The 25,931-nt window shown below is 33.3% G+C and overlaps 1 protein-coding gene across 4 annotated transcripts in view; it reads left to right on the top strand.

The window, feature by feature from the left end:
• HGF (hepatocyte growth factor) overlaps positions 1-25,931 on the top strand; it is an 80,480-nt gene that overhangs the window by 36,395 nt on the left and 18,154 nt on the right. For all 4 annotated transcript variants that reach the window (XM_061197654.1, XM_061197655.1, XM_061197653.1 and 1 more), the window contains 2 exons: positions 12,542-12,716; positions 16,206-16,333. In XM_061197654.1, the coding sequence (XP_061053637.1) occupies positions 12,542-12,716; positions 16,206-16,333 (303 nt within the window). The remainder of the gene's footprint in view (positions 1-12,541; positions 12,717-16,205; positions 16,334-25,931) is intronic.

The raw sequence follows: 25,931 nt of genomic DNA, 5'->3' as shown, positions 1-25,931 counted from the left end.
AGTATATAGTATATACAACATGATGATTAGGAGGTGCTGACCCTCCTGGGTTCCTCTGTATCCGTGAGTTCAACCAACCTTGGGATCATGTAGTACTATAGCATTTACTCTAGAAAAAAACCAGCGTATAAGTGAACCCATGCAGTTCAAACCCATGCTGTTAAAGGGTCAATTGTAGTTAAGATAAAAATATTTTCAGCTTTGGGAATATTTTTAAAATATTTTATTACAGGACAGATTTTAGTTTGTAAACTTATATATAGAGACTATATTTTTATTAAAATTAATGAAATAAAGTGACATTCAGGAATTTTGGAAAGCATAAGAGAGAATGTCTTCCAGATATTTTGGCTTATACATATAGTAAAGGCTACAATGCAAAACTAAGGAATTTGGTGATGGTTTCAATTGTGTATTAATTTTCTATTGCTGCATAACAAATTATCAAAAACTTGGTAGCTTAAAATAACACATATTTCTTATCTCATGGTTTCTGTGGGTCAGGAGTCAAGGCATGAGTCAGGTGTGTCCTCTGGTTAGGCTCTTACAAGGCCACAGTCCTGGTGCCCACCAGACCTATTGTCTCATCTAAGACTTGGTGTCCCATTCCAATATTCCCGTTCAGTTTCTTATGGTTGTAGTGCTGAGATCCTCAACTCCTGGAGACTGCCTGATGTTTCCTACCACATGACCCTCTCCACAATATGGCAGTTTACTTCTTCAAGGCCAACAGGATAGCTTTCTGTTACTTTCAACCTCTGACCTCTGCACCCTCTTCCATTTATTTATTAAGAATATTTTTCAAAGGTATTAAAATTTTATAAGCCAACTTTACCCAAGATTCTGCACTGGGGATGAATGTCAAAAGGACTTGTTCAGAAATCATATCCTTTAGAACTTCCATATAATTTCTTTCCCCTTAACACAGAGTTGTGAAAGGTAAAAATAACAGTGTTTTGTTTTCCTGGGAAAATCATATATCTTTATTTGGGAAAATGATTGAAAAATAACTGGTCAGTTTTTGCCTCCACACTGTGATTCGATGCAGAAGGCTCTGCACCTGCTTTTAAAGAGCTCACCTGATTAGGTCAGGCCCACCTAAGGAAGTCTTCCTTTGATTAATTTCAAGTCAACTGACTGGGAACTTTAACTACATCTACAAAATCTCTTCACTTTTGTTGTACAACATAAGCTAACTACAGGAGTGGCTCTCCCATTATATTCACAAGTTCTACCCGCACTCAAGGGGGGGGGGATTACAGAGTGTACATCAGTGGATAGGAATCTTAGGGGTGTATTAGAATTCTGTATACCACACACATATTTACCTGCACTAGTTGTAACAGAATATTGATTGTCACTTTTTATTTATATCATTTGATTCTTCGGTGAGCTCTCTGGTTTTCTCTCAGTCCCAATTGCTTGAATTCATTCTGAGTTTTCAATATGTTTGAAGAAAAGAATAGAGTTTATGATTGTGTCACCTGTCTTCTCTAAAGTTGAAGGGGAATTTTAAAACTCTTTTTTTATTATATAATAACTGTATAAGAAGGTTATAATTGCTACCATTTATTTAACATCTACAGAAAGGTGCTTTCCATCTACTGTCAATAATCCTCATTTCAATTCTACAAAATGACTGTGATTAGGTAGGCCAGTGAGAAAGGTGTGCAAAGACATGATGGGTAAAGCAGCACGGCAATATTCAAGACATGGTAATTAGGTTGATATGGGTAGGGATGGGGTAAAGACAGAGAAATGGAAGAAGATAAGAAAAATAAGATTGATGTGAGGCAGATGAAGTAGGATCCAAGAGTAGCCCATCCAGTTGCCATGAGAAACACTGAAAAATTAAGCAGGGAGAGTGGTCTTATCTGATTTGTCATCTAGAACAGTAGCTTCCAAATCGGTGTCTATGAAACCCAGGGGAACACAAAGACTGTCCTAGGGGTTTATGGGCATGGATAGGTTAAAGGGCTCAAATTCCAGCTCCTAGTTTTCTATATGAATTCTTTCCCAAAGTCTTCTGCTTGAGATGCATGTGTTCCCAAGGAGTCAGTCAAGTTCAACTTCCTCCCTGCCCATTGACAACTGCCCTTTGCTACTTTATTGAAAAAAGGCAAACTGCTAATCCTTCCTGAATATTAATGTGGTGCACTGTCCTGGGGTGTAAAAACCTTGGGGACACTAAACAAAGAGACCTCTGAAAATACTATATATTATTGTTGTTTATCATTTAACGTTCTGCTAATAATTGTATAACTCTATCCATAACATGTATACATATATATGTATATTTGTGTGTTTGTGGCTGTGCGTGTGTTTAGTATAGTGTGCATTTATCTCTTAGAATTTTGTGGTCACAAGAAATTAAAAAAAAATTTAAGTATATAAAAATCTTTCAGGAAAGTATGATAGGTGAGGAATAAAAGACTCTCCAACATAAAATAAAATACATTACACTAAAATAACATTCTGTGGGTAAAGTGGAATGGAAAAATGATTCAAGGAGAAAAAGAACTTGATAATGTACATTTTATCCAGAAAAAGGTATAGGTGTCAAATCACTGTGGTATTTAGAGTCCATTAAATCCATTTAGAAGAGTGATATAAAAATTTTCAATTTAAAACTATCGATAGTTAAAACATGCTAGAAATCACATCTTTTGCAGCTATTTAAACTTAGCATAAAAATGTAGATGTCAACTTAAAAACAAGAGAGGGAATATAAATATTTTTTCAAAATTATTTTAGTAACAGGAGCAAAAACAAAAACAAATTTAAAAAACCAACAACATTTGAAGACTACTGATCCAGAAGAATTACTATGTATTCTGGGTAATTAGCATGGAGAGGGCCGAGCAAGGAGGCAGGTGCATCTGATAAGAGTTGATTTTAACAGGCAAGTAAGAAATAAAGAGAATGTGAACTAAGGCGGTAAGCAGTGCCAATAACAATGTGAAGGAGGATGTGAGCAATATTAAAGAGTTAGAACGTCCCATATATAATGATGAATTGGATAATGTGGGAAATGAGATAGGGAAAAGGTAAAGTCTAATATTCTTCCTAAGTTATTGGGTAGATGATACATATTTAACGAGGTATAAATTTGAGGAGAAAGATAATAAGTTTGGTTCTGCTTATATTGAGATGCAGGTGCTTCATGTCTGTGCTCAAAGTACATCTAAGTTCAGTCTTCCCTGAAGGTCATGCAGAGTCATAAGTGAATAGTGATAGCAGAAGCCTTGGACATAGTAGCAATCCCAGGAAGCATAGAGAGAGCATAAAGAGGAGTTTTTGCCCCTTTTCTATAGAATTCATTAAATAAATATTTGTTGAGTAGCTCTTATACGTCACATGCTTTCCTAGTTGCTGGGAACTTTCCTAGAAGTGAACAAAACGGACCAAGATCTATGATAAAATTAAAATTTCAGAATTTTAGCATGAACTAGTAAAGTAAAAGCTGACATTGCCTTGACACTGGGCTATTTACACCAGATCCAAGGTGTTGAATACTGCTCTCAATTCCTTTTATTTGTTAAAAAGCTGAATGAACTACAGATTTATTGTAGTGTCACTTTGCTTCCAACTTTCAGTCTTACAATTAGTATAAAAGTGAAGGATGAACATTGCTCATCACCTGACAAATGTGTAGCAGGGTATTCTGGGACAGGCCTTCTCAGTCCTCCTTCACACCATGTTCTTCAGAAGGTGACATCTACCTAAATGGCAGCAGCCCACACATATTCTGGCTGTGTAACTTTTAACAGACTTCCAAGAATATGAAATTTTAAGACACTGCAAACATATAGCAAGATGGGAAGTCCCATGCAGTGCTTAAATGAAGTACTGATTTTTTTATGGTTTTCCCCTATAATAATAACTTCGTATTCTGAATAAGAGTTTGTTCTACACATTAGTTCACTGCTTTTCAGAGAGAAATAATATTTGTTGTGCTTTTCTGAAGTGAACTTTAGTAGCTCTTTGGCAACTGAAAAGCTAACTTGTGGTTAATGCCCCTTATCTTGTGGTTGATGTCCCTTAGCTATCCCATTGAGTATTTAAATCAGTTGGACTGAAGGTATCTTTACACATTATTGAGAACCCCAAATTGTCTGCGTGGGTTACATGAATCAATATCTACTGTATTGGAAATTAAAACATAAATTAAAAAACATTTAATTCATTAAAAATAATAAGCTCATTGGATGTTAATAAATATAACATTTTAAAAGAAAAATAACTATTTTTTTCAGAAAAATAGGAAGGACAATGACATTGTTTTAGATTCTTTGTAAATTTCTTTAATGTTACCTTAATTAGAAGACGATAGCTGAGTGTCTCATATTTGCTTCTGCATTCAGTCTTCTGGGATACCATACATCAAGTGCAACTGGAAATTCCACTGTAAAAAGGACAAGTGACATCTTAGCATTGTTATGAAAACAGTTTTGACCTCCTAGATCCCTGAAAAGATCTCTGGAACTCCAGGTATCCCTCTGAGAACAACTTTCTTGCTACATGCCATACGTGTAAGGCTGATGTCCCATTAAAGTACACCTACTAGGATATCCCTGTTGGCTGTTCCAATTGTTCCCCACCTGTTACCACCAGCAACTTGCCTGGATGGAGACTTTTATCGTGTATTATCTTTTTCTCTGATTTTCTTCATTTATCCTATAGGATGGTCTAATCTGCTTTTTTTAAGTTCTCTTTTGCATGATTGGTACCACCATTTACACAGTTTAAAATCCAAAAGCCTAGAATAATCCTAAACATGCTCTTTCCTTCACTCCTCACATTTGATCCATCATTAAGTCCTGTCAATTTTATTTTCTATGTATCTATCAAATCTCCATTTCACTTCATCACTGTCTCCTTTATCCAAGACAGCGTTATTTTTCATCTTGAATATTTGGGTGGCCTTCTGAGTGGAGCTATATCCACGTTCACCAGCTTTCCCCTCCAATCCCTTCTCCACACTGCAAACAGGATGACATTTTTAAAAAATCTGAATATATCATTCCCTATGCCTAGCATACCACACACATACACAACAGCTTAGAACTCTTCAATCATTTCCTTTGATCTTAGGACACAGACAAAACAAAACCATCCTTTACTCCTCCACCCCTATCTTTAGCCTCATATACATTTCTCTCCATGCTCTCTGTTCCAGCCAGAATAGTTTTCTCCCTATACCTCATATTTTCCATATTCTCATTATAGTTTCTTCACCCCTGCCATCTCCTCTCCCCTGAAAAATTTTCTCTTCCTTCCTCACCTAGTTGACAGCTACCCATTGTTCAAATTTCAAGTCAGTTATCATATCTTCACTTGACTTCCCTGACTGGGTCAAATTCCTTATTGTATATTTATAACAACATAAACCTCTCCTTCCATGTACTTCTCAGAATTTGGTTTTTACATTTGTTTTTGAAGTTATTTGGTTAATAGCTGTCTCTATCAAAATTTGTAAGTTCCAACAGGGTAAGGAACAGGTCGTTTTTGTATTCCACAGAGTTACCACATTGCCTTGCATGTGACAGGAGTTCAACAAGTCTTTGTTGAATGAACGACGGTTACCTTCCTGCTCAGTGGTAGTTTTCATTTTCTTTTAGTGTCTCCTGGAATTTCTTCTATGCTTCTTGATTTTCATATGAAAACTTGGCTTTTCCCAAACACTGCCAACCAGGAAGATTTGCTTCATACCTTCTTCCCAACACCTCAACTCATTGTCAGTTTTCATGCTTCCATGAGCTAGTTTTGTTCCTTCGTTGCTTGAGGTCTTGATGGCTTTTCCTTCAACAAAATAAACAAATCTTGTCATATTTTACCTTATTTTTCACTTCCTCTTTCTTTTCCTTCTTATGTTTTAAACTTCTAGATATGTAAGTGTCCACAGCCACTTTATATTTTTAAGAGTTTTACTGAGGTATAATTGATATTTAAAAAATCACATATTTAATGTACACAGTTTGATAGGTTTGAACGTATGCATACACCCATGAATCCATCTCCACAATCAAAGATAATAACCATATTCATCTCCTGCAAATGTTTCCTCCTGCCCCCTCTTGCCTTTGTGTGTGTGTGTGGTAAGAATACAACTCTCTTAACAACTGTTTAGTATACAACACAGTATTGCTAACTATAGGTACTATGTACAACATAGTATAGTAGATCTACTATACATAGTAGATCTCTAAAACTTATTCATCTTGCATAACTGAAACTTTATTACCTGTTGAACAACTCTCCACTGCAGAAGTGTGGCCGAGGCAGATCTTTGATAGTTAAGATTTCTATCAAAATTATCATTGTGGACTGAATTGTGCTCCCCACCACCCACAATTCATATGTTAAATTCTAAGCCATGAATGCATTTGGAGATAGGGCTTTTAGGAGATAATAAAGGATAATGAAGTATAATGGCGGGATCCTAATCCAATGGGATTTATGGTCTTATAAGTAGAGGATGAGAGTGATCTCTCTCTCTCCCTACCATATGAGGACATAGCAAAAAGATATGTCTATACCTACATCTACAAGCCAGGAAGAGAACTCTCACCAGGAACCATTGGCTGCCACCTTAATCTTGGACTTTACAGCTGCCAGAATTATGAGAAAATATATTACTGTTGTTTAAGTCACCCAGTCTTATTTTGTTACGGTAGCTTAAGAAGATATGTTGCCATTGGTACTACATAAAAAGAATCCTTCCTCCTAGTAACTAATGTACGCTGGAATCATTTTAAAGGAATATGTAACCTTTTAAACGTCAGTGTCTCTGTGTGTTGGGAAAATAATTTTAGCAAATTATTTTCTTTCTTAAAGAAAGCTGATTATTTCTCTAAATTTTATTAATTCATCCAAGGCCAGAACAGAGATTCATAGAAATATAATCCTCTTATTGTATTCTGTGTCAGGAAAAAACAATGCTATCAATATCCTTTCTCAAGGGAAAGATATTGTATTGGAGGTCTTTTCCAAGTCATCTTCTAAGGAGTAAGAGTATAGGATTGAAGACCTTTCATGAAAGTCTTGTCTTTTGAGTATTTTATACCAGAAAAGTCTTGGATAAAGTCCAGAGAAAAGTTTCAGACAGGAATCCCAGGTCCACATGGAAAGAAAACGTGCAAGCAATTTGAGGTTTGTGCTTTGGAGGTCTTTATACTATTTTCCCACGTCAATTTTAAAACAAGAAGCTCTTTAAATTTACATTGAGCCTGATCCTGCCCTTTGCGGCCAAAGAGCACAAGTCTGTTGATGGGAGAGTAGCTTTACACACTGTTCTAAATATCCAGGGACCATCATAAAGTAAATCCTATATTTCAATTGCTCTTCAGTAGCTGGGAATAAGAAGTGGGATGGGTTGAATTATTCCAAGAATAATCAGGTATTTGTCCAATGGCCTAAGAAGCAACTTGTTCTTAACTACAGGCAAAAGAATAGCAATAGCTTGTCACCACTAAGAAATCCAGGTGTTTTGGAGGGTTAAGGGGACAGTAAACATAAGGGTTTACTTATTGCCCATGTAAAGCTTATGGATCCCTAGGTGTGGTTTTCTGTAATATACTCACATTCTCCAGTTGCACTCACATTCTCCAGTTGCCATTCACGGACCTCTGTCAGGGCCTTGTGGCCTCTCCGCAAGGATTTGGCTAGTCTTTCACAGAGAAAAAGTTTGGATTTATTATGTGTTGTCTTGTTGTGTTGATCTCTTTCTGTTGGGGGGGCGAGAGGGTTTTCCCAACAATTACATAACAGTTAATGTTCATTCTCTCAACAAATCTATTCAAACCTTAAAGTTCTCTACCAAATAGTAGAGCAATCAGATCATAGCAGGTCCACACCAGCAAAGTGAAATTAATGTTCCAAGAGGCAACCATTATATTTGATCATGTTCTAACAGGACAGTGAAAATTTTCAATAGCAAATGTTGTTTTCCTTAAAGCATTTCCAAATAGAAAACTTTGTGTCAGTCATGAAAGAAAAACATTCCTTCACTCATAGGCCACTGAGGATCATATAAATATCTTTGCATCTGCTTCCAAAGGGTGACCACCACTGACACCCCTGGCAAAATGTTTTATTTGTGAGGAACTCTCAGAAGAGTTCCTGGTATTTTCAGTGTGAGCTTGGTAGACATACTTGCAAAAACATTTGTGGATGTGGGGATGCAGTATTTTAAAAACATGTTGCTTTGGCTAAACTTGATAATCTTCAGCTGATATTGGGGATGTTTCTGTGTTTCTTTAACTCTTCACTAGGCCACTGGAGACTCTTCAGAGCCTTCCCTTATTCAGGTCTCATGTTTAAGTATTAAGTCCAAAGGAATAGCTTTCCCAACATTTAATAGCCCTTTCCCAATCAATTGGCATGAAACATTTGTTTTGTTTTTGCACCAAACTTTGATGTTTATATAGTGGGACAGCTGAAGGAGTCTATTTTATTGTGGTTCAGGAATAATTCCTTTTGTTCAAATCATAAGTATTCATGCAGGCAACAAAGATCAGACATTTACATCACAGTTAAATGGTCTATGGACAAATCATTCATCATGGTCCCCATCAGATAATATTTATTAAACAGCTGCATGAAGTCGCAAAATAACTCTTACTAATTGATGAAAATTGTGTAGTTACCTTGTTGTACTAATATATCTTTTTTTGCCTATATTATTTATTCTATACATTACCACCAGAATTATGTAGCTTTTGTTTATGGGGTTACTTTTAGCAGCTGAATGTGAAATGGGATAAATACAGATGCACTAACTTCAGAGGGTACTTTTTAAATAAAGAAAAATACTATGTGAACACTGCTAGTTTGTAGTTAAAATCAAAATAAATATTTCCACTGAATTAAAACACAACAATAAGTAAAATTTTCAAGTTGTTTCAGTTATGTATTTCAAAGTTACAGATGCTTATTAAAATGAGACAAAAATAATAATATTATTTAGATTCTTTACACTTGATAGGGCCTGACTTAGTCAGCTCAGGCTGCTATAACAGAATACCATAGACAGGGTGGATTCTAAACAACAGAAATGTATATCACATAGATCTGGAGGCTGGGAAGTCCAAGATCAAGGTGACAGCAGGTTTGGTATCTGGAGAGAGCCTGATTCCTGGTTCACAGATGGTTCACGCTTTGCCCTGTGTCCTCATATGGTAGAAGGAGCAAGGGAGCTCTGCAGGGTCTCTTTTATAAGGGTACTAATCCCATTTATGAAGGCTTTGCCCTTACAACCTAAACATTTACCAAAGGGTCCAACTCCTAATACCATAACATGGGGATTAGGATTTCAACATATGAATTTGAGGAAGACACAAACATTCAGTTTATAGCAAGGCCTAATGAAAATTTGTATTTATTCTGTACAATATTGTATTTTATTAATGTGCAGTAATTCTTTGTATTCTGTAATTTTTGTAATTTCAAAAGGTTCTAGTTTCCACCTCCAAATTAGAATCTGTTAAATAATCCAAATTATTTAATCCAAATCCAAAATTTTGGTTTTTAGTCTAACCATTTTAACTTATATTATCTTTTAGTGAATATTTAGTGACCCCCTTAAAATAAGTTTATATCGTAAGTTTTAAAATATAATAATGAAAGTTTAGAAAAAAATCTTTGACATAATTGTTCAAATGAGGATTTTATGATAGCTACTTTTAAAGTGAAAGATTCTTTAATTAAATCTTGCTGGGAACCTCTGCAGTTGAGGTGCAAAGTTAGTACAACAATTCAGGTCTCTGCACTTGACACTGAAATTTTAGTGTATCAATCAGCAGTGAAATATTTTCCTCAGTATTCTTATATAGGTACTCTTTTCTCTGACCTAGGGTTTTTGTAATATAGATATTTCTTTTCACAGGGACTCCTAAAATTTGAAAAGTTTACCCTCAAATTAGAAAAATTTTTATCTTCTACTAGCTTTTAAATTTTATCATTCCTCTTTTTTCATTGTTTAGGTTGATGTCTGGAAAATCATACTAGAGTCCAAGGAGCTCAGTGTGTTAATCTCTGATGGGCTTAGCCTTGAACTAGGTACTTAGTGAGATGTGATAGGCCCATATCTAGCCAAACGTGGCCCTGGTTGACTCATCAAGACTGGATCCTTTGGTTACAAGTTCACAGTGCCAAAATAATACTGAGAAGAATGGATCAGTAATACACGAATAAAACAAGACACACACAAATAACTAAGAAAGGAAGAGAGCTGTAGTACCCAAGTCAGGCAATGAAATCTGTGAGATTAGTGGAAGTGCTTTTGCTCTGGCTGCCCTAACTCTGACCTTCCTCCCATTGTCAGTATTCTGAGTCCTAACTGAGGCCACAAGTTTGCTGCCCAGGAGCTTGTACCCAAGAAGTGGGGGAATCAAAACTTTTCTTCTTAAAATGTTAAGCTAATGAATTGATAGATTCCTGGGGACATTCGTTTTGTCTTCTTTCACATCATAGTTTTATAATTAGAATGATATATGTCAGTATAAGCTTGACCTTTTACCTGTTTTAGAGTTGTCACCCTTTAAAGACTTCCCACACGTACTCAGTTTCCTCAAATCATGTAACAATCAACTCAAATCATCAGAAAAATAGCTTAATAGCATTTGTTTTAATGAAATATAGTTCTAACCCTCAGAACCTATGAAATCCATCTTATTTTCTATTTCATCAAAGAACTTCAGGTAATATTAAAATCGTAATGAACTTGGTTAAACAGCACCAACTTCTTCTATACAAGTCATTTCTCTCAGTCCAAAATTTTTGTTCTTCCTAAATCGATATATATTACCAATATCAATACATATAAATTCTCTAAGCCATCAACTGTCAATGACCATTCTATAGGTCAATCTCTGGACATTTTCTCATGTCCATTTGAATTTCCTTTCAATTTAGGATATTTCTGAGCTGCATTTCTATTCCCTAAAGTAGATACATAAGAAATAAAAACACATTTTAAGATGAGCTGAAGAAGAGATTTTTTTTTAAAAAGAAGAGTTATTAAAAGGGCAATTTTTGGAAATCTGTATATAAAACATTCTAGTGATTGGGATGGTCATTAATTAATCCTCCTTTTTTTTTCCACAAAACTTCATAGAATAACTCCAAACTTAGGCTCTGCTTAGTTTGCATGGAACTCAATGAAATAAAGCATTCAGCCACATAAGGTAGTAATTATTTGTAAGAAAGAAAGAAATTTAAAATAAAGTTAAAGAGCCACTTTAAAAGAATTTAACCATTATATATGGAACCCTATTATAGACATCCCTAGCCTCTGAAGGCATGTCTAATTCTAACCTCTCCTTTGGAGAAATGATGCATCGAATTCCAGAATGGATGAATCAAAGACATTTATTCACTTCTTAAACTATCCTAGAGGGTGTCAACTTGAGTTTTATGCAGAGGCACCTTGAATAACCATTTAGGTTATAAAGGTAACTGGGAAGTTTACATGGAAACAAACATTTTCATGAATGTTTTGAGAAGGTATATGAATTTTAGTTGCTCCAGAATGTTTTGAGTTATATTTTATGCAAGTGAGTAAACCTTAAGACAAAAGACGGAGTTCAAGTTGTGGTAAATTTAATTTTGTACTTTAAAAATTTTCTGACTGAGATTTTCAGGATCTTCATGAAGTATGGTAAAGCACTGCAATTGGACTAGGAAAAAGGCAACAAATAAATCTGCCTAGAAGCAAGTAATATTTCTTAAAAGCCAACAAGTTGATTAAGAAGAAAAATGTAACATATCAGCTTAGAATATATTTATTATTTTAGAGGAAAACCATGGTTAATACCATTACCAACTTTGTAACTATTTAAATAGACTAATTTTAGGAGTAATTGTATAGTCATTTCAGAAATACTGTATATTTGGCATGTATAAGTTATAGTGACATATGGAAGTAAAATGCCTTTAAAGAATTTTTCAAGAATAAACTAATTTAGTGTTTGAATGAAAAGAATTGGAATGGAGATAGTAATAGTGACAAACTGATTTTTTTAAAATAACTCTGTTCTCTAGACTAGCATTAATTTTCTTTTTCTTACTTTTTTTAATGGCCAAACTTACGGCACAGTGCTAAAATTTCCCTACTTGGTCACTATATTATTCGTAGATGTTTTCCAATTTCAAAAGTAAGAAAAGTGATTTTTAAAAAACATATATGCAATACTTAAACATTAATAAATAGAGAGATTTTACACCTATTGTTAATAATGAGTAGATAGATCCAGGAAATTTAAATATTATTAAATGATGCTTTTTAAAACAGGTCTAGATAAAGTCAAGCCAGAATGTTCTTTTTACAAGCAGAGAAATTCCATGGTTGAGTTAACCATGTTAATTCCTCCTTTTGTTTGAGTGAGACAGTAGTAAAGATAAATTGAATTTTTTATTCCATTCAATTATTATAAAAATTATGTGACAGAAAACCCTGCTAATAAAATGCAAGTGAACTCTAAGAGGTAGATATGACAGATTGAAATATTTTATTTAAATTTATATTTCTTTTTACCAATAGCTCACAGTACTATGAATGACACGGATGTCCCTATGGAAACAACTGAATGCATTCAAGGTCAAGGAGAAGGTTACCGGGGCATCATCAATACCATTTGGAATGGAATTCCCTGTCAGCGTTGGGATTCCCAGTATCCTCACCAGCATGACATAACTCCTGAAAATTTCAAGTGCAAGTGAGTAAATTAGAGAAATATAAATTTCAGTAGGCCCTGGGGGAAACGAGGCAGAGTGGTTGCTTTTTACTAATTTCTGTGTTAGTGATCCTTAAACTTTAGTGTGCCTAGGGAAAATTCAGCAATGAAAAGGCAGATACATCCACCCAGAGACTTTGATTGCTCAGGTCTGAAATTTGGACTTCAAATAATACATTTTAACAAGCACTCTTGGTGATTCTGAATCAGATGGTTGATGTACCATCCATGCTTTGGGAAACACATCCCTAGGTTTCTGATCACAGCTTTGCTCTTGCAGGTCTATTTAATAAACCAATTAGTGGTAATGATAACCAGGCAAGTTTCAAACTAGTGCCTTCTTAAATTTTCATATTAACTTTAGGGGAGATTACAAGGCACACCTTGATTTCAATCAACATGGTAAACTGATGAGTTTTCAGCCTTGAAAAAAATTATTTTTAAAATTTTGAATGAGTGATTTTTATTGTTTCTAAATTTTCTTTAAAAAGTGGGGAAATAAAACAGCTGTTTAGATGAACCAAGCCGAAGAAACTGCCCTTGAATATCAATTACATAGTTGTTATGTTCTTCTCCATGGCTGCTTTTCTTCACCACTTAACTTTTGTTAGACAGACAGCCACAATGCCATGTGTTTTTAAATTGCCCACCTTGTTATTAGGAACATAAAATGATTGCTTTTAAAATTTATAACACACGTGTCACTCATAGTGGCTTTGCTGAAATAGCACCTATAAATAACATATATTGCCTTTATGTAACTGGCTTTTAATAAGAGAGCTTAACATTCCAAGATGGAGAACTATGAACATTAGTTGGCCCATCCACTGGAGAGGGGATATAGTCTATGTTTTTTTATTTTATTTTTAGATTTTTAAAGCCAATTCAGAGTTCTTTGCTTAGATAGTAAATATTCATCTGTTATGTTTTTAAAATTATTTTATAGTAACAAATTTATAGTTGCCACTCTGGGGTTTATTTCCTTCATTTTCTTCACAGCAATTCACTCTCTATTTTTGACCCATGTGTTTCATACCTCAGAAATAAACATAAAACTGGAGAGAGCAAAGAAAATGAGAAACAAATAGTTAAGGGAGACAAAGGAGACAGTGTCAGCACCATGCACACTTTTTGTCAACTTCTAATGACTGGTAATACTCAAGTTAGAGATTGTGTATGTGTAAATACCCAAATGAACCTCATCTGTAAGAAAAAAGATAATATAGAAATTGAATCCACACATTTCACAATTAAAAATGATCAAAAGTTTAGCTGTTACATGTTATTGGAATTTAAGCCATTCTTTCTTAATTGGTTATTTGGTCAAGGTAACCAAACATAAATGTAAAAAAACCAAAAAGTGAGCTGTGTTATAAAACTGATAAAATCTGACTCAACATTTTACTCAGAGTATTGATGCATTTACTGTTTGTGGGCTAGCAGAGAATGGAATACTGGTCGGGTATCTCTGGTTGTATTAAACACGATTTGCCCCAAAACTGACACTCCTTACAAATGACGATCTTTAAAACACTATTTTTAGGGCAGGAATAGAGACGTAGACGTAGAGAATGGACATGTGGACACGGGGTGGAAAGGGGAGGGTGGGACAAATTGGGAGATTAGGTTTGACATAAATACACTATTATGTGTAAAATAGATAGCTAGTGGGAATCTGCTGTACAGCACAGGGAGCTCAGCTCGGTGCTCTGCGATGAACTAGATGGTGGGGGGGGGGGAAGGGAGGGAGGGAGGTCCAAGGGGGAGGGATATAGGTATACATATAGCTGATTCACTTCATTATACAGCAGAAACTAACACAATATTGTAAAGCAATTTTACTCCAATCAAAACAAAACAAAACAAAAACACTATAACTGAACAATACTGCCTGTGGTGAATGTACATGAATCATATAATCATTAATTCGCTTTAATAATTGTAAACACTTCTTTCTTCAAGTGAAGGGAAAGAACTTAGAAAAAATATTTGAGCAAACCTTGACTCTCATTCTTGCTTAATCTAGATTAATGAGGTGTTTCTAGATATACATTATAAAAGCGGGCCTAAACTAAGATTTTTGATAGCCTCAGATCTCTGTTTAATTATCTTGCCTTAAATTAATAACTCGAAATAATTTAACTAAGCAATTATTCATCTAAAATTGCAAATTTGTGTACACTTTATGTAAAATTCAATGCACGTATTTTGTACTGACAGTTTTTTTAAACATGAGTATAAATTGGTTAGAAGAAAGAAAAGATTTTCTTCATCTTTCCAGTTAATAATTTTATAAGAAGGGTAAAGGCTTGAATATAGGTTATAAATAAGAATATTTGCTATACAATGGCCTTAGCTATTGGCATTCACTGTTCTTACAACCTTAAATAACAGTTATGTCAGGACCTATTTTGGCTAGATAAACTACTACCTGTTGATTTTATAACCAAACTCAAGCTTCTTCTTTAAAAACTTTTCAGTTTCTAATGGTCAATTTGGATAGTAATAAAAGTGTAGTATTTTTAATTGGGCGTAAGTGAAATAAATAATGTACCTTCCAATAGACTGAATATTAATTTTGTTAAATTATTAGCAGGGATTTACGAAAAGAAAGTACATGCTTTCTTCAAATTAGAGAGCATTATCAGGAGAGCAAATCATAAATTCCACATTTTATTTAACATGAACCTTGCATTAAGGTAAAATCCTTTTACATACAGATAATATTAGTTTAGACTTTTTCCTTATTGTGAACTCTAAATGTCTAACTATATCATTGGTAAAATAAAGGAAGTACATGTATTACATTGACAACTTTTTCTATAGTTAGGTTATCTATATTGTAATTAGGATTTAATTTTATAGAAATATAAAATTGCATGTTGTAATCTCTAAATCAAGAAAGAACTACATTGGAATTAAAAGAAATCTATGTAGTGAATTAAATAAGTCAAAGAAATACAGAATTTAAAGAAGAAATATCTATCATGTGTTTTGTGGCAAATGTTTGAATAGGTGGAACTTCATTTTTAAACAACAGAAATTAAAGACTATTAATTATAATAGCCTTTCTTCTGTAAAGAGAACGTGTTTCTACATTATATACAGTCCATGAAAAAGTAATAACAGACCAGTTTTTAAAAATTGTAACAGTTGAGAGTCCACGTCTTGAAAATGAGTGAGAAGAATGAAGTGGTACTATTTCTCTCTTTCACGAAGCAGTAGTGTTTGTGTGAAACTCCAGGTCTGTGGAAGAAGAAGAATTCTGACATCTGACAGCATTTATCTCAGTAATGTGGGCAGTGTCAGTTGTGTATACTGAATTCTAAACTGTTATAACTATCCTAAATCTAAAACGTAGGGCTCTATTTATAGAATGCATACATTCTAGGATCCTAGAAATGTAATAACTCTGACTTCACCAATGTAAGAAACCCTGGCAATTTACATTAACATGTTTATTCTCAATAGGGACCTAAGAGAAAATTATTGCCGAAATCCAGATGGGGCTGAGTCACCGTGGTGTTTTACCACTGATCCAAACATCCGAGTTGGCTACTGCTCCCAAATTCCAAAATGTGATGTGTCAAGTGGACAAGGTAATAGCTGACATTTTGCAGTGTGGGCATGATTAAATTCAGTGGAAATGCCTGAATGGAGTACACATTACAGCAGAAGACTTATTTCTTGTTGCACTGTTAGCAAACAAAATCACCAAGCCTGAAGTTGGATTTCTTTTATATATTAATTTGTTCAATATCCCTTTATTTATTTGAATGTATACTAGTGCCAGGGACAGTTTTAGGCACTGTGGATATACCAGTAAAACAAAACAAAATTCTCTGACCCCACTGAACTAACGTCCAGCAAACAAAAACAAGCGAAATTAAAATGTAGGTGGGGATAGTAAGTTAGTTTGTGTAAGTGCTAGAGAGATAAATGTCCCAGAGTTAGAGGGAGGAGGGTGTTGCTATTTTATACGTTAATGGTCTGAGAAGATCTTACATATTAAGGTAACATTTAAGGAGGACCTGAAATAAGTCAGGGAGCAGCACGTGCCACGTGCACATACCTGTAAAGAGCATTCTAGGTAGAGGAAACTGCAAATGAAAATGGCATGAGATGGGAGAGTGCTTGGAAAGTTAAGAGAAAGAAACGCGCATCACTGTGGCTGGTACAGAATGAGCAAGGTAGAGAGTAGCAGGAGATGAGGTGAGAGAGCAACTGGGCTAAAATTCCATAGGCCTAGTAGAAACTGGAAGGAGTTACACTTCTATTCTGAAAGAGGAGAGACTCTGTTGTAGGATTCTGAGACGGGAGCTAAATGATCTGTCTGACTTAAATTTTAACTGGATGACTCTGGCCGCATTATGAAAAATAGCCAGAACTCCTGACAAAGGGCCAAAACAGGGGAATCAACTGAATGATTGCTTCAGTAATTTAGGCCAGAGACGAGAGTGATGTGTACTGGGGTGTTAGCAGTAGAGATGATATGTAACAGTGGGATTTGGGATAAATCACCATTGTGCTTGGAAACATAGACACCATTGAAAATAATTGTTTCAGGGAGCAGTGGTTGAGAAAAGTCACATTGAAATAGGTTTAAAAAATCATTTGTCAAAAATTAATAATAATGGGCTCTGGGCGTTTATTGGTATATAATGAATTAGGAGTTATGATTTTTAAATAATCACATTCTTTCACATAAATTTAATTATGATGGTCATGGCCATGGTCAGTCCTAAATCATTCTGAAAAGTCCAAGCCAAACTTAAAACTCTATTTCATGGATTTATTGCCCTGTACATACTTCTTCCATCCCCTGACTTTCCTCAGTGCCATTTTTTGTGAACAACTCTGAAAACAGTTGTAGGGGGAAGAAGAGATGAGTCCCTTTTCAATCAATTTTACTCTTCGTGGGCAGACGTTAAAGGTCAGTTGGAAATAAAGTTGAAACCAATGATGAAGGAAGGTTTGGTACCAGCTGGATCTTCTTTGTCCCTGCCTTAGTCATTTAAACAATTACTGATAAATTCTGAGTGATAGAGGCAAGTGAGAACAATTGTTTTATAAGCTTCTGATGTGTATTAAGATGCTTTTATGTACATATATATCACTTATCAAAGATCAGGTAATAGAATATGAGGATTTTGGGTTTTGAAAGTTAAGCTGATGTTGTTGCTTATATAATAGAGCTGCACATTAATAGATGAAGAAATTAGCTTTATGGAATTTAAATAACTTGCCTGAACTCTCAAATTAGCACAACTGTGAGTCACTCAAATTCTCCTTAAAATGACCTTTCCATTACTCAACGCTTTTTCCTTTTCAATAACACTTTAACAATATATTATATTCCTTTTTTTAACAATATATTATATTCCTTTTCTTTAACACTATATTATACCTGATATATGCAACAATGTGCTAGGCTCTGTGGGGCAATTTGAAAATGAATAAGTCCTACTTAAGAGACACTGTTAGCCAATTCAACATACAGCTGTGAAATTTTAACAGAGAGTTATGTCATTGTATAATACTGCCAAGCTAGCAGTATGGATTGTTACATATTTGATATGTATGCATGCAGGCACACACACACACACACACGCACACACACAAAAGGATGTTGCTCTTATCCTTCTCTATATAGCAGGAAATATAAATTCCACATACAGGTTGATGAGTTAAAAACTTTTGCTCAAATCTTGCAACATCTGATTTAGCATATATATAAAAGCTCTTCCAGTTGGATATTAAATAACTCTGCTAAAAAAAAGAAAACTGAAATTGCAGAATTTCTTTAAAAATGCTGATAAAACACAGTGTATTATACTATATAAGGTACATTTAAGGCAGGAAACAAAACACAATTCACAGCTTTAAATATTTATATCAATAATACACATAATGAAGACCGGGGAATGAAATTTCCCACTCAAAGAGGTGGAGGAAAAAGTAAACCAAAAGCAACACATGAAAGAAAACAACTAAGATAAAAGCAGACATTAATAAGGTAAAGAAAAGAAAACAGTAGAACTAATGAATAAAGCCAAATGATGATTCTTTGAAAAAATTAACAAAATAGACAACCACCAGATAACTGACTCAAGAGAGGAAAAATATATAAAATAATAATTATGAAGGCAGAAATAACCAGTGAAACAGGAAAACATGAGATTATTTTATACAACTTCATGTAAAAACTGAAAATGAAAGTAAAATGGGTAATATACTAGGAAAATTCAAGTTATTTGAATTGACCCTGATAGAGAAAGAAAACTTAGACTCATTCCTATAGAAGAAACATGGAAATTTACTAATAAAGTATTCCACCACAAACACATCATGCCTAGATGAATTCATAGTCCAGGTGATCTCAATGCTACGTAAATTGCCCTGTAGCTTGACCAATGCAGTAAAATTTCCAAATTATTTTTATGATGGAATTATAATATTGAAACTTAAACATGATAAAGGTATCACAGAAGAAGACTATAGACTTATCTCATTTGTAAATATTAATGTAAAAATCTTAAATGAAATTTGAGTGAACAGTTCAATAAAGAAATTAAGTAAATAATACATAATGATTGAGTGGAGTTTAGTCTGAGAACAAAAATGGTTCAGTTTTAGAAACCCATTAATATAATTCATCTTCGATGTAAGAAAAACAACCATATAACAAATCTTAACAGACTTTGAAATTACAGTGACAAAATTCATGCATTCTTCATAAAAGTACTCAAGAATTTGTGGAATACATACATACTTACACACACACCCATATATCCACTCATATATATATATATATATGTGTGTGTGTATATATATATATATATATAGTATATACATATAGATATATAGATGTAGATATAATCTCAGTCATAAAACCACCACTTACTTGATGGGAAAACATAAGAGGTATTCTTACTAAGGTCAAAAAGAAAACAAGAATGTCTAGCATCTCCTTTACTATTTAATATTGTAAATATAAGTTAACATTATATTTCTCTGTAACATTGCATTGTCGATATTATTTTATACAATTAGATAAGAAGGCATATTTATTGATTGGGTAAAAAGGCAAAAGATCTTTGTGAAAATGATATAATAGTAATATACTTGGAAATCTGAATTCAAATAAAAAAATCACTAAGGTAGCAGGATACACAATTAATATACAAATATTAATAGCATTCATATATGGTTTTGAAAATCTAATTAAAGAGAAAACTACATCTATAATAGGAAACAAAACTGAGGAAAACTTAGGAATAAACTTAGGAAAGTTGTGCAAATCTATGTAATTAAATTTTAAATTACTACTGAAAGCCCCAAATTGTACTTTAACATGTAGAAAAACATCCGTTGTTCTTGATATGAGAACTCAACATCATAAATGCATCAATTCCACCTAAGCTAATTTGTAAATTTAACGGGATATTTTCTGATATCAAACAAATTCATTCTAAATTTTTCCTAGGAGAATAAACATGTAACTATACTAAGGAAAACCTTGAAAAAGAAGAGGATTAGAGGTAAATAACCCTATCAGATGTTAAAATATTTTTTAAAGAGTTTATAATTAAAAGAATGTAGTTCTAGCATATGAATAAATTGACAGAACACAGAATCCAAAAATAGACTCCTTACTGAGATTATATTTAAAATGTGGCACTATATGTCACTGGGTAAAAATAAATTTTAAAATATAATAATGGATCAATAAAGTACCATTTGGAAAAATAATAAAATTAAATCCATGCCTTGCACCATACCCGAAAATAAACTCCAAATGGATAAGAGATGTAGTGTAAAAAGGGATACCATTTATATACTAGAAGTGAACTTGGAAAAATGCCTTTATAACTTAGATGTGGTGATATGCTTTTAATTAACACTAAAAATCTAAAGGCAATAAAAGAAAAAAATAATAAGCTACATCAAAAACTTGCCATGGCAAAAAACATAAACAAACCCATCATATTTAAATTCAAAAGACAAATTTGGAAATAAGTCTTAAAATGTATATCACAGACAAAGATTAACTATTTTTAATATATAAGAACTGTGAAAGTGAAAAGTATAGGACCAAAAAATTAAATAATGGACAAAATACATGAACAGAAAGATTTCTTTAGAGAAAAATATAAAAATTCCCTTAAATACATGAAAATTATGCTTAAATTCACATGTAACAAGAAAAAAACTAAAATATAAGTATTGAGATTTTTCATAATATGAGACTTTTATTTCTCACATATAAATTCACAAAAATTCAAAAGCTTGACAACACTATCTTTTGGCAAAGCTGTATGGGGAAATGAACTCTCATGCTTTGCTCTTGGGAGTGCAAAATGATAAAATCCTTATGGAACAGAATATTACAATAATTAAATTACATATGCATTCACCTTTTGGACCAATAATGCACTATCTGAATATACAGCTCCAATAATATGCAAAAACATATGCACGAGTTTTTTATTGCGTTTTCTGTACTAGCAAAACAACCCAAATCTACTCTGGTGAAGTCACACAATGGAATACTGCAAATTTGCAGAAAGAATGATAAAACTTTTCATGAACTAATATGAAGTGATTTTCAGGTATATTATTAATTTAAAAAAAAGCAAGGCACTAAAATATATATTTGGTATTCTATTAGTAATAAATAAAGGGATTTACTACTAGTAATAAAGAATGGGATATAATAATACATATATAGACTATATATACGTATAGTTATATATTTATATTACATATGTATATATGTGTGTGTGTATATACATCTTTGCCAAAAAAGTAAAAAAAAAAAAAGAAACACAAGAGCCATAAACAAGAAACTAATAAAATTGGTTACTTGTAATGGTGGGTAGTAGTGGGTAGAAATATGACACAGAAGCAAGAGGGAAAATGAGAACACTCTGAATACACACTTTCACATAGTTTTAACTATCAACCAATATTAATGTTTTAATAATGTTTTAAATGTTCAAAAAGTAATCTCAAGAAAGATGGAAAAAAACACAGAAATGTGCCTATCTGTATATCAAATAGATACCATTACTACAGAATTTGGAAAAAAATTCCAAATAATTTTTAAACACAATTTTCTGACTATATATAGCCTCACTGGAATACATTTAAAGTTAGATAACTTTAAATACCTTTTGAACTTTAAAGTGTAATTTTGCTGTATTAGGATGTAGCAGCTTTAACATTATTTTGTGTGCATTGGAGAATTCAGAAAATGAGCAAAGATACTGATGTTACCTAGAATCATGGTTCTAACTATGGGAGAAGAAATACACAAATGAAGAGGAGACAAGGAAGAACTCTAGAGCTAGATTGGAGTTAGAGGGATCAGTTACTCATGAACACACACACACACACACACTCACACACACACACACTCACACACACACACACTCACACACACATGCACACACTTCCCAGCTCTATCAAATGAAAGGGACTAGAAACAATGGTACCAAATAGCAATGAGCACACATGGCACCCACGTCTTCTCCTTACCTTTCATCACTAACATAAACAATGGTTCCTTGGTGAAATTGAAGATTCTAGGCCTGGGGCAAGAAAAACATAAAGTGAAGCTGGAATATCTTATGCCAGCAAGTTAATAAGTGCTCAAAATTTATGTCATCCTCTCAAAAACCCATAACCCAGATCTAATCATGAGGAAAACATCAGACAAACCCAACTGATGGACATTTTACAAAATACTAGTTCTCCTTAAAACTGTCAGGATCATCAAAAAAGAAAGTCTGAGAAAACTGTTACATCTAGAAGAGCCTTAAAAATCATGACAGTTAAAGGTAATGTGGTATCATGTGGGATCCTAGGACACAAAAAAGTACACTCAGTAAAAACTAAGAATTTAAACAAAATATAGTTTTCAGTTAGTAATAATGCATCAGTATGGTAGATAGTTGTGAGAAATCTATCATACTAATATAAGATAGTAAAAGTAGGGGAAACTATGTGGTATATTAGAATTTTCTGTACCAACTTACAACTTTTCTGTAAATTAAAAGCTATTCTAAAATAAAAAGTTTACTAAGAAATAAAAAACCTAGCTCATATTCAAATAAAACGGTGGTAGTGGTAAGGAGGATCTCTTTCTCTAATACAGAAAACACAGGTGTAAAATCAAAAATGTATCAAAGAGTAGTACCAATATACCGCCTTGCACAATTGCTTTCTTCAGTAAGAAATTATCTGAAGAATTTACTACCTAACAGCCAAAGGTTTAACCTTTCCTAATGTAGAAAAAAATAGCACTGTCAGAGGAAAATATTTTAACTGATATATTCTGCCTATGTACAAGAATTGGATTTTACAAATTTATGCTTTCTGAAAACAACTATTGTATATGGTAATGACTGCTATATTATCTGTATCAAATCCTATCCTATTTGAGTTTTTATATCTAAGTTCAAATTTATGGATACCAAAACATGACTATTGAATATATTATTATATTTCTTTTTTACTAAATTAACTAACTCCTGGACAAATTATTATTCATTTAAAAATTTTATTAGAATTTGTACCTATTATTTATTCTAATCACATAGCATATTTAAAACCAATGATAATATACTAAGGCTTACCAACTTTAAACCAGAGAATAATCTTAATGTTAATGTATGTTTGTAGATAACATTTTATAGTTAAAACTACAGTTTTTATTCATATAAAAATCAGAATTGTTAAATAGTTACTATTAAAATATGCAGGATTATTTCAAAATATGGAATAGTGTTTCTTTTCAAATGTAGAACTGCAACTTACATATTTGAAAGAACTTAACTTCTTTTTATTATTTTTTAAAATTACAAATACGGACACTTCTATAAATGTTTAATAGAACGCAAACTGCTCAGTTGAAAAAAAGTGAAAAATAAAACCACATGGGAAATGATAAAAGACACAAGAGCCATTTTAACATGGCTTCCATTGGCTAAAGATGGAACAATTTGAGCATCAAAATGAACAACAGGAATAGATAATATATCATGCTGAATAAAAGAGAATCCATGAGTCCATATTTACATTACTACTTCTACTAGTAGACTACTACTACCACTACTACTGCTACTAGTAGTAGTAGTAATACTTAAATGGAAGGAGTAGAGGAGAAGGAAAAACTTTCATTTACAGAAGAATAACAAGAGAGAAAGAAAAGTAGGAAATAAAAAAATTATTTTAAAACCAGCAGAGTAATAACTGATTCATGCAAAATTAATCAAAGTATGCCTAAGCCATTTTGTGAAAATTTGTTTGGGAATAGGATGTAGTCAGCCTCAAAGGCCTCAAAATATTTTTGTTTGTTTTTCTTATATATGAAGAGAAGTTTTTCCTTTATACCACTTAACCAAGTTATCAAACTCATCAGCGATAATCGAACAAACTGACATCATGTGTCACATGAAAAAATCCTGAAAAAAGGACAAAATATCACCTAGGCAATATTTCTGTATTTAACTTGATTTCATTCATGAGAAAATAATCAGGCAAAATGAAATTAAAGAGCATTTGTGAAACAGCTGGCTTGGATGACTCAGAATGTCAATCTCACGAAAGACAAAAATCAAAACACAACAAATGTGACTGGTATACGAGTGCTCATTATATCATTCTTGTGACCTTCCTGTGGAGTAAAATTTTTCAGTAGAAAATATTGAAAAATATATATGTCACTCACAAAATTCTCATTTCTTTGGTGTCCCTAAGAGCCACTCATTTAATTTTTTCTTTGATTTTTTTTGAATTTGTAATTTGATACATAAACTTTCATTTTAATGAAGAAGAAATTTGACTAAAAATAAAGATATTTTATGAGAGATAGTTAAGTGTCTGCTTTGTACAGATTTCAGTGCTTTGTTTTAATTTTTATGTTGATTTTCATGAATTCATATGCTTGTAAAAAAAGTCTTTGTCCTATACTCCCTAGTATTCATTAGTCTTCTTTCCATACATATATATATATATATATATATTTTTTTAAACATCTTTATTGAAGTATAATTGTTTTACAATGGTGTGTTAGCTTCTGCTTTATAACAAAGTGAATCAGTTATACATATACATATGTTCCCATATCTCTTCCCTCTTGCATCTCCCTCCCTCCCACCCTCCCTATCCCACCCCTCTAGGTGGTCACAAAGCACCGAGCTGATCTCCCTGTGCTATGCGGCTGCTTCCCACTAGCTATCTATTTTACATTTGGTAGTGTATATATGTCCATGACACTCTCTCACCCTGTCACATCTCACCCCTCCCCCTCCCCATATCCTCAAGTCCATTCTCTAGTAGGTCTGTGTCTTTATTCCCATCTTGCCACTAGTTTCTTCATGGCCTTTTTTTTTTTTCCCTTAGATTCCATATATATGTGTTAGCATACTGTATTTCTTTTTCTCTTTCTGACTTACTTCACTCTGTATGACAGACTCTAACTCCATCCACCTCATTACAAACAACTCCATTTCATTTCTTTTTATGGCTGAGTAATATATTCCATTGTATATATGTGCCACATCTTCTTTATCCATTCATCCGATGATGGACACCTAGGTTGCTTCCATGTCCTGGCTATTGTAAACAGAGCTGCAATGAATATTTTGGTACATGACTCTTTCTGAATTATGGTTTTCTCAGGGTATATGCCCAGTAGTGGGATTCCTGGGTCATATGGTAGTTCTATTTTTAGTTTTTTAAGGAACCTCCATACTGTTCTCCATAGTGGCTGTATCAATTTACATTCCCACCAACAGTGCAAGAGTGTTCCCTTTTCTCCACACCCTCTCCAGCATTTATTGTTTCTAGATTTTTTGATGATGGCCATTCTGACCGGTGTGAGATGATACCTCATTGTAGTTTTGATTTGCATTTCTCTAATGATTAATGATGTTGAGCATTCTTTCATGTGTCTGTTGGCAATCTGTATATCTTCTTTGGAGAAATGTCTATTTAGGTCTTCTGCCCATTTTTGGATCGGGTTGTTTGTTTTTTTGTTATTGAGCTGCATGAGCTGCTTGTAAATCTTGGAGATTAATCCTTTGTCAGTTGCTTCATTTGCAAATATTTTCTCCCATTCTGAGGGTTGTCTTTTTGTCTTGTTTATGGTTTCCTTTGCTGTGCAAAAGCTTTTAAGTTTCATTAGGTCCC

This window comes from Eubalaena glacialis, chromosome 8 (assembly GCF_028564815.1).
Source record: "Eubalaena glacialis isolate mEubGla1 chromosome 8, mEubGla1.1.hap2.+ XY, whole genome shotgun sequence".
Classification (NCBI taxonomy): domain Eukaryota; kingdom Metazoa; phylum Chordata; class Mammalia; order Artiodactyla; family Balaenidae; genus Eubalaena; species Eubalaena glacialis.
Note: the sequence above shows the minus strand (reverse complement) of the source record. Positions and strands in the feature narration are given on the sequence as shown.